Source organism: Petaurus breviceps, unplaced genomic scaffold (genome assembly GCF_028583685.1).
Source record: "Petaurus breviceps papuanus isolate PSGF00001 unplaced genomic scaffold, PetGlider_PUasm1.0 225, whole genome shotgun sequence".
In the NCBI taxonomy this organism is placed as follows: Eukaryota; Metazoa; Chordata; class Mammalia; order Diprotodontia; family Petauridae; genus Petaurus; species Petaurus breviceps.
In genome coordinates, this window is record NW_027185889.1 from 21,313,205 (window position 1) to 21,323,586 (window position 10,382).

Sequence of the window (10,382 nt, forward strand, 5' to 3'; positions counted from 1 at the left end):
TTGAAACCCAGATGTTGATTGGGTATGGTTGTAATGGTTGGACAGTTTGAAATCTGTCTACTTGATCTGTTTCTGTCTTGATAATTCTGTCTGTATATTCTGAAGTTCGGGGTACTGACCTCTTTCCCCTGAACTAGGTAAACGATACATGTTTGACTGATTAAAGTAAGCTTGTTAACCCATTTTGAGTTGCTTTCCTTTATAAAAGCAATCCAAGAACCTGTGTTGGCAGACACCCTGAGGACGCTTGGGGTGCTTGCTGCTACACTGTGTCATCTGTGTGACCTTGCTGAAGACATTTAACTTCTATCTGTGTTTCTCTATATGTAAAACGAGCTGCTCCTTATACATGATATTTCATTTCTATCCTCCACACCTTTGCCTAAGCTGCTTCTCATAGCTGTAATGCCCTGTCTCCTCCCTACTGCCTCTTGGAATCCCTAGATTCCTTCCACTCACAGCTCAGTCATCACCTCCTACAGGGAGCCTCCCCAGGTGCTGGGCTCTCTCCCTATTGAATGAATGCATGATCTGATAATCTTGGGATACATCACATCCCTCTATGAGTGCCTTTTACATGATGAATTCCTTGATGAGAAGGCCCATGTCACTGGGGCAGCATATGCAGAGGGAGCTATGTGGGTGGGCCAAAGGAGAAGGAATGAGGGGCAGACCATTTGTTTCATGGCTCAAGATGCTTTTTCCTAGAGCCATGTATACAAGAGCCTACAAAGCAGCTTTTCCCATAACAGCTCTGCCAAGTAGATGGGGCAAATATAAGCAGATAAGAAAACCAAGGCAACAGAGAGGTTAGGTGGGTAGAAGGAAGAGACGGAACATTCATGTAGCACCTACTATGTGCTAAGGCACTTTTACAAATATTATTTTATTCAACCCTCACAACAACCCTGGAAAGTAGGTACTATTGTAGAGATTATAATAGTTTTTACAGTTGAGGAAACTGAGGCAAACAGAAGACAAATGTCCTGCCCAAAGTCATACAGATAGGAAGTGTCTGAGGTCACATTAGAACTAGGTAGGGTCTTTCTGACTCTAGTCCTGGTGCTCTGTCCACTGCACCACCTGCTGCCTGTGACTTGTCCAAGATCACAGAGTGAGTATCAGGCTTGGGCTGGTCTGAACTACAAGTCTTGTCCTACAATTTCCCAGTCATGGCTTCATTCTCTGACTGATTCCAACCCAACAGAGACCGGGCGCATACTCTTGGCTCTTTGACTCGTTTGTATCTGTTTCCCATCTTTGGACCTTCTAGCATCACTTTGTGGGTTGTCTTCTATTAGATTGTAAGTTTCTTGAGAGCAGAGACTGTCTGTTATACAAACTGTTGTTTTGTATTCCTATCCCCAGTGCCTGGCACATAGTAAGTGCTTAATAAATGCCCTCCCTCCCTCTCTCTTGCCTTCTCTGTCTCTCTGTCCATCTCTGTCTCTCTCTCCCCCTCTCCTTCCCTCACTCTCTCTTTCTCCATGTCCCTTCTTTCCCTCCCACCTTCTCTCTGTGTCCTTCTTCTCTTCAGTGTGTATACACGCATATGTATATACACACATTATATCTATATTTATAGGGTGAATCAAAAGTCTACTAAAGTTTAAAATGCATTAATAGTTTTTGGACAGCTTACATATATGTGTATATATATTATATATATATGTACACAAACATATCTACATACATAATATCTTTGTATTTTTTATTTAAATATATCCATATATTGTATATATGGGCATATATGTCCAGGATTCTATTCAAAATGCAACTGATTTTTAAACAACATTTTCATTGATAATTGTTTTTACATCACTTTCATGCTGAAATAGGTATCTTCTCTGCTCCCCCAACTTTTAACAAAAAAAATAGAAAAATAGGAAGATGGAAAAGGCAGTTCAGCGAATCTAACCAACACATTAGTTCATTTCCAGCCCTGAGTAGGAGGAGCCAGGATACTTTCTTCAGCCAGAAACTGCTGTCCCCAAACTGAAGGTAGCCTAGAAGAATTTAGAAGCGCAGAGCTTCTTAGAGTTTCAAGATAGAAACCCCCTTTGTTCAAGACTATCACAGGTTTTTGGTGATGAATGGACTACAATGAGCAAATACAAGTACCGAAAGGCTTCTTATTAACACCTTTTTCTTCCAACGTGCAACATGTGCTCTGAGAATGCCCTGGCGCCTTTCAGGAATTGTGTCTCAGGCATTATTTTTTTGAAGGCTTGTGTATATCAGTGTGGCTTCAGATGTGTATCACGTGTCTTATTTCAGTCCTTTGTTAGCAAGCCCAGCTAATTAAAAGCCCTTTGCTGAGGCCCAGAGAAAAATGACTTGTAGCTTTGTATTTGTTTATTGCCTGGAAAGATAGGGCTGGGTCAATAGCATCGGCTTTGTGGAAAGACATTTTAATAAACTCCCCAGAACAATGCTTGTGGGGACTCTGCAATTTTCATGATCCCAGGCTCCCACCCCCATCTGCACTGGGACCCCCGAAAAGCTGATTCTAATCTAAAATATTCTTTGCCAGCCTCAACCAGGCTCCAGCTCACAGGTTCAGTACTATTTGGAAAACTGGGGACCATTTTTACTTTGGATGCTGTTGGAGGCCAGTTATCCCCCGGATCTACGCTCATTTCCTCCCTTCCTTCATTTTGATATTTCTGCACAGTTGCTGACTGTATTTTTAGAAAGAGGAAATGATAATAATAAAAAATAATGATGATGATGCTAGGTCGCATTTATTATATGTAACCTTGGGCAAATCACTTTACTTCCTCTGGGTCTCAATTTTTTCATCTATAAAATGGAAAGGGGAGAGGAGAGTTAGACTAGATGGTCTTTCCAGATATAAATTTATGATCCTATGTAATATATTTGTATTTTGTTGATTCTCCCAACTACCCTATAAGTGAAAATAGGGCTAGAGGCTGACCTTTGATTTCATTGATATAGAAAACTCCCAAAGGAGAATTTCTCTTTACCAGTGCAGGTCAGCACCCTCTCTGAGACTTCCAGCCCTGAGAGGTTAGATAATTTGCCTAAGCCGACACAGCTAGTGTATATTAGATTCAGGACTTGGACCCACTTTTCTCCAAGTCTAGAATGCTAGCCACCATGCCGAGGTTTCCTTTTTGTGTGTCAAGAATCTTCTTAGCACCCCGGCAATGCCCACAGATCCCTTCTCAGAATGATGACTTGTTAGGGGGTGGCTAGGTGGTGCAGTGAATAGAGCACTGGCCCTGGAGGCAGAAGGAGCTGAGTTCAAATCTGGCCTCAGACATGTAACACAAAAAGTAGCCATGTGACCTTGGGCAAGTCACTTAACCCCAATTGCCCTCCAAAAAGCAAAAAATAAAAGAATTATGACTTAGCCTAAATTGATAATTCAAACAACTGTGAAATCTCAGTTAGATGTTAGTGAAGATAAAGATGTATTTTTTTCCCCATCCAAGTTCATGGATCCCCTGAAATCTATCGATGAACCATTGGACACCAGTCCTTGTATCATGCCATGATGCCTTAGTGAATAATAATAATAGCTAACATGTAAGTAGCATTTCAAGGTTTGCAAATTACTTCATATACATTATGTCACCTGATCCTCCCAGCAACTCTGTGAGGGAGGTACTATTATTATTCCCATTTTAAAGATAAAGCGACTGAGGCTGACATAGGTTGGGTGACGTGCTCAGGGTTGTAGCAGATAATTCTCTTTGGTGGGATTAGAACACAGGCAAGTGTCACTCCAAGTCTAGCTCTTCATAAGTTTTAGATCCATTACATAGATGAGGAAACTGAGATTAAGGAGGTCAAAGTCACTTGCCCCCGGTCATACCTGGGATTTAACCTCCGGTCTTCCTGACCACAAATCCCATGCATAGCAAGAAGACATAATTTTGCTAAGCACAGCAGAAAAGGAAGGACCAGATTTAGCCAAGGACATTTGACATTGAATGTACATGGGCGGGGGAAGAGGATAGGGAAGTAAAGCTCTGGCTCATAATCAAATGAAAAAAAATATGACTTCATCGCCATAGCTGAACGTGTTCAAAGTAATAATAAAGAGGGAAATGTCTAAATGAGAGGGACCGGCTCTGAGAAGCTGCTGAGAAATCCTTTGGTGGCTAGTCTGGGCTGGAATGCTTTCTAGTCCCCTTTACAAAAGGAGAAGAAATGTCATCTTGGGCTCACAGCAATGGGAAGACAATCTTGTCCAATCTCCAGAACACTAGTTCAGTAGAAATCCTCAAATAGTTTCTCCTTGGTGAGGTCTGTTTAAATATGACATGGAGCTATGTAAAATGAAATGTAATGAAAGTTTATAATCATCACAGCCTAGAACGAAGGCTTGGGCCCCTTGCTGATGATCATTTCAAGGCTAATCTACTCAAAATATTTGGAATTTTTGTAGCACTTTCAACTCAACTCAAGAACGTTAGTGTACCTATGAGACCTTAGACAGGTCACTTGCCCTTTTGGGCTTTGGTTTCCTTATCTGTAAAATGTAAGGGATAGATTACATCACCTCTGAGGTCATTTTAGTCCCAAATGTATATATGATCCTATTATCTGAACCAGGGCAGCTGGGGGACACCATAGTAGACAGAATACTGGGCTTTTGGAATCAGAAAGACATCTTCCTGAGTTCAAATCTGGCCTCAGACACTTAGTAGCTGTGTGACTCTGGGCAAGTCACTTCACCCTGCCTGCCTCAGTTTCCTTATCTGTAAAAATGATCCAGAGAAGGAAATGGCAAACCACTCCAGTATCTCTACCAAGAAAATCCCAAGTTGGGGCACAAAGAGTCAGACACAACTGAACAACAACATTATCTGGGACAGGCACTTGGGTTACAAAGGTAAAAAACAGATAAGTGTGTGTGTGTGTGTATGTGTGTGTGTGTGTGCCCATGTGCACACACATCTATTATAAAAACCAAGCAATTTGTTTTGTGGAAAGGCAACAGACACTAGCATGGCCCTGAGGGGAAGTCCATTTGAGCTGAGCCTTGAAGGGAATTAATGGTTCCAAGTAGCAGAGGTGAAAAGGGCAAGTATCTCATCTGAATCAGCTTGGGCAAAGGCACTCTTTCTACTTGCAAAACACATGGGATCCTGGGTCTGGAACTGGGAGGGACCTAAGAGGCCTCAAAGTCCAGCATTCTCATTTTACATAAAAACTGAGGCTAGACTTGCCCAGGGTTATACAGGTAGTTATTAGAAGGCCCAGAACTTGAACCTAAGTCCACTGATGTCAGATCCCAAACAATTTCATCTGGACCCTGCTGCCTTCTCATTCCAGGCCTACAACAACCTGTTTTGTGGATTTTATAATTTGACCACTGAGGAGATTTGAGTTCCAGGGTTTCAGCTTTGAATTTAGTTTATTATCTGAATCTCAGTTTACTTATATGTAAAATGAGGAGGGTGGACTAGTTCAACACTGAGGTCCTTTCAAGTTGAAGATTTATGGAGCTATGGCTTATGTTTTTGACTGAACTACTCATGTAACAGAGCCACTTCAGTGGACCAGGAGTGGTTAACCTTTTGATGTCAAGAACCCCTTTTGTAATCGTTGTTTAGACATTTTTTTCAGTCACATCTGACTTTTCATGATTCCATTTGGGGTTTTCTTGGCAAAGGTACTGGGGGTGGTTTGCCATTTCCTTCTTCAGATCATTTGACATATGAGGAAGTTGAGGCAAAGTTAAGTGACTTGTCCAGGGTCATAAGTATCTGAGATCAGATTTAAACTCAGAAAAATGAGTCTTCCTGACTCTAGGCCCAGCACTCTATCCACTGTGTCATCTAATTAAACATCTAATTAAGACCCCTCTTCAGAATCATATTCTTAATGCATAAAATAAAATACCCAGTTTTACAAAAGAAATGACTATGTTGAAATATAGCTATCAAAATATAATAAAAAAAAATCCATGGTCCCATGCAAAAATCCCTGAATAGATTGGTCAGTAAAAATAATTATCAGGTTGTTTTTTATGGCACCCAAATCCCAAATGATTTATTTTCTTATTCACAGAGAGCACAATTTAACTGGGACCCAGAGACAGTCGGACTCATTCATGGATCTTTTTTCTGGGGCTATATTATGACCCAGATTCCAGGAGGTTTCATCTCAAATAAATTTGCTGCAAACAGGTAAGAATCCCCGGAATAACACACTTGTCAGTTTTAAATTTAGCTTTCTGTGTCCACAAAACTCTGCCCAATTTTCAGTTTTCCCTAATAGTAAGGCTAGGGGCTACCTGGAGATCTAACTCCTTGCTAAAATAGTTCTGTCTTGTTCCTTTGACTGATATTTAGTAGAATGAGCACTGAGTTGGGAGGAGGACATCTGGGGCTGTACCAATAATTTTTGACTCTTTGACTCTGGCAAAGTCCCTTCTCTTCCCTAGGCCTCAGTTTCCTCAAAATGATGGTCTAGATCTATGGATCTCATGACTTATTCTAAGTGAGTTACTTCCTCTCTCTTGGCTTTAGTCTCCCTCTGCTCTGCCCCCATCACCATTTCCAAGCCGTATTCTCTGGATTCTCACCACTATTCTCATCCTCCTTATCCCTGTCCCTCTGGAACCTAGGACTCAGCCCCTGGACTCATTCAGGGCTCTGACAGAGGCGCTTTCATCGTATCTTGCCTTGCCATCGTCGTCTGGCCACAATTTCTAAACCGTACGCCCTCTCTCCCTTTCATCAGAATGTAAACTTCTTGAAGTCAGAGCCTGTCTTGATTGCTGGCACAGGGCTTAATACATGCTTTCTCGTTCATTACTCATTCAATTCATTCCTACCACAAAGAGAATATTGCGTTCAGTTTGGAGGCCATTTTTAAAGGAAGGACACTGATAAACCAGAGACTGTTCACTAAGGGGTGACCAGGATAACAAGGAAACTGGAGATGGTGCTATATGAAAAATAGATAAAGGAACTGGAGATAATTAACCTGCAGGAGAAAGGTCTTAAAGAGATCGGGGGAGGAGATCTGATAGCTGTAATATGGAAACACTGGAAGGATTGTCATAGGAAGAAAGTTAAGGCTTATTCTGCCTGCTCCCACAGACACCCTTAGGAATAAGAAGTAAGAGTCACCAAGAGGCAGATGAGGACTGGAGGGCAGGAAGACACTTCCTTACAAAGAGAGATGTCCAGGAGTGGAAGGGGCTGCCTCTGAAGGTTCCGGCTTCTGCCTCAGTGGAGTTGCCTTGACCAATCGTAAGGGATTTTGTAAAGGAAGGCCTTGGTGAGGAAGGAAATGGCCTCCTTTTCCACCCTGGGATGCTGATGATATTCACAACTATTATATAATTTATGTTCCTTTTGTGTTCTTAAAAACAGGCCACAACTCTCCATGAAAAGGGTGAATCTCACTATTCTGAGGCCCTGATCCCATTTCACTTGTTACTCCTGTGATTTATTTAGAAATTGTCTGAAATCATAGACCAGAGGGTGTGAAGTCATTTGAACTGAAGTGGACAACCGAGTAAAACAGGACAGCAAAGCCAATTACAATTTGATAGGAGTGTTTATTAGCTGGGCCAGCTGCGACTGCCTCCCAAGTAGGGAAGACAGCCTCGAGCCTTCTGCAGAGCAAATTTTTATAGAACGAAATGTTGCTAACAACAAAGTGTAATTCCAAGGGGGTGTGATGCCAAAGCTTTGGTCCATTTCTAGCAACACAGGTGGAAAGTCCCATAACTACTATGGCCTAATAGGTGGTTTCCAGGGACCCTGGTAGGGGCCCCTTTCTGGCAGGTTGCGACTGGGAGCGGGGCTTTGGTGTATAATTTCTGGTGGACACTTCAGAACCACTATTAGAAATGTGTGAGAAGGTGTAATATAATGCCAAGCAAAGGCAACTTCCCAGGTTCAAAATACCAGCATAGGTGCTCTCTATTTTATTCAGTAACAAACCAAGAACAGAGAAGATCAAAACATGACATCATTCCAAATACAGCATTTACTAAGTGTGATTAAATAATCTCCAAGTACTACCCCACCCCAGGACCTTCCAATCATTCAATCAATTTCAAAGTCTCTGTTCTAAATACTTCTCCACCCCTAGGCTATACCTTAATTAAGTCCACCACAAAGCCCCTCTTCTCAAATGGAGATTAGTTTCCAAACATAAGGTCAAAAGTTCCCCACCCCTGGATCACAATTGAATCTACCCCAGAGTTACATCAAGTTTAAACACAGCACTTAATACCCAAATGGAGGTCTTTTCTTCATCTTGAGGCGAGGCAAGTTCTCAGCAATCTTAGTTCCTGGGGAGACAAGGCTTAGCAAAGCCACAAGATACATTGCCAGTCCCTTCATGAATTTATCCTCTGTCTGTAGAACAGTCCTAGAACCCCTGAACACATTAGCAAAGCCCTCTCCCAGGATTTCTGTAAACATACAACAAGAAAATCCTTCTTCAGGGCTTCTGAACCAACAGAAAGGCTCCCAGACCCCTGCAACAACAGCACTGTCCCTCACCAGTGGACAGTATTCACTCTGTCTGCAGGACAGTCTCCAGACCCCTGCAACAACAGTACTGTCCCTCACCAGTGGACAGTATTCACTCTCTGTCTGCAGGACAGTCTCAGGGCTTCTTAGCGAACAGCCAGGTTCCAGGACTTCTTCAACAAAAGGACTGTCTTTCACCAGTGGACAAATCTGGCAAAACAACATCAAAACAGACAGACAAAGTACCAGCAAAACAGCCATGTCTCCTCAGTCCTTGGCAGCTCAGGGGGCAGGTCTCAAAAGTCCAGGGCAATTCAAAGCGGCCACCAGCAATTCCCTTAGTCTCTCTCTCTCCACGAGGTGCTGCTTCCAAAAAGATCTTCCGCCTCTCTCTTATCTCTCCAAATCTACATCACCAGCTCCTCCCAGTTCAGGACTTTCTTTTCACATCAACAAGCCCATCCCACAGGTGGGATTAACAAACTCTGGGTTTTAATACAATCAATTTGAAAACCAAGCCAATACAGGGGAATCTTTAATTGCCATTACCATCACAGAAGGAAAGAAAAATCTTTCCTCTTTTTTAATTTAACATTTACTCTTTTTTATGAACTTAGTCATCAATAAACAGGAACACTTCAAAGTAACAGCATCTACATAGTGCTTTAAATTTTGCAAATCATTTTACAAATCATTTTTTATGATACTTTGTTTTTTCCAATTACATATAAAGATAATTTTTTACATTCAATTTTTAAGTTCTAAATTTTCTCCCTCCCTATAAATTGTTAAATTTTTAAATAGATTATATATTACAGATATTTTCTCATTTTTGTTCTTACACCAACCCTGGGAGGGAGGGACTGCTATTGTCCTCATTTTAAAGGAGAGGAAACTGAGGCAGGCAGAGGTTAAGTGACTTGCCTAGGGTCATGCAGCCAGTAAATGTCAGAAGCTGGATTTGGACTCAGGTCTTCTTGACTCCAGGCCCAGTGTTCTATCTGATGTGTCACCTAGTTGGGATGCATGTGAAACTCTGAATTACTTTTATGTGGAATTTCTTTTAAAGCTTAAATTAAGTTTGATGCAGTAGTAATACAATTACTCTGTGGCTCCATTGGAACTTCCTTTTGTGTCCTTTTTCCTGGATATTCCTCTGACTCAGGCTTTTTCCTGTGTCTCTAAATGTAGGTTTCTAGGAGACACAATAGGTAGCTTTTACTTGATACCAGGAGTTCTAAAACTTTTGTGTGTCATGGTCTCTTTGGACTGTTTTGTGAAGCCCAAATGTGGCTTCCCAGAATAATGTTTTTAAATGCATAAAATAAAGTACCTAGGATTACAAAGGAAACCAAAGGTTAGTGACTCAGAATTCAGTTAGGGAGCTTTTTGTGATTTTGCATTTGTAAAGTCTTGAGTCATTAATGGCTCTTCCCAACTTTGTACACAGAGAACTGGAACCAGGCAGAGGAATATCTATCTGTACATACTATAATTCACCAGGAAGGACAAATCTAAGCCTGTTCCATCACTTTAGTTTAAATAACCATGCTTAAGATACTAGGAAATCCACAGGGTGGAGGCATGGAGGGAATGCATACCAGGAATGAGGGCCAGCCAGTGCAAAGGCATGGAGGTGGGAAATAGAGTAGCCTGTGTGTGAGAAACAAGAATTCCAGTGGAGTATGTAGAGAGGAGCAATGTGTAAGAAGGCTGGAAAGTAGGAAGAGTCCTAAATGTCAAATGGAGGCATTTATATTTGATCCTGGAGGTAATGAGAAGCTACAGGAATGGGGAGAGACAGAGACAGAGAGAGAGAGACAGAGAGAGAGACAGAGAGACAGACAGACAGACAGAGAGAGAGACAGAGAGAGAGAGAGAGACAGAGAGAGAGAGACAGAGAGAGAGAGA

The 10,382-nt window shown here is 41.8% G+C and overlaps 1 protein-coding gene across 2 annotated transcripts in view; it reads left to right on the forward strand.

Annotated features, from left to right (window-relative positions):
• Positions 1–10,382, forward strand: part of SLC17A8 (solute carrier family 17 member 8) — a 59,342-nt gene that overhangs the window by 16,724 nt on the left and 32,236 nt on the right. The window contains exon 3 of one of the 2 annotated variants that reach the window (XM_069095088.1): positions 6,050–6,164. In XM_069095088.1, the coding sequence (XP_068951189.1) occupies positions 6,050–6,164 (115 nt within the window). Of the gene's footprint in view, positions 1–6,045; positions 6,165–10,382 lie in introns of both variants that reach the window. The other variant, XM_069095087.1, reaches the window with a different exon arrangement.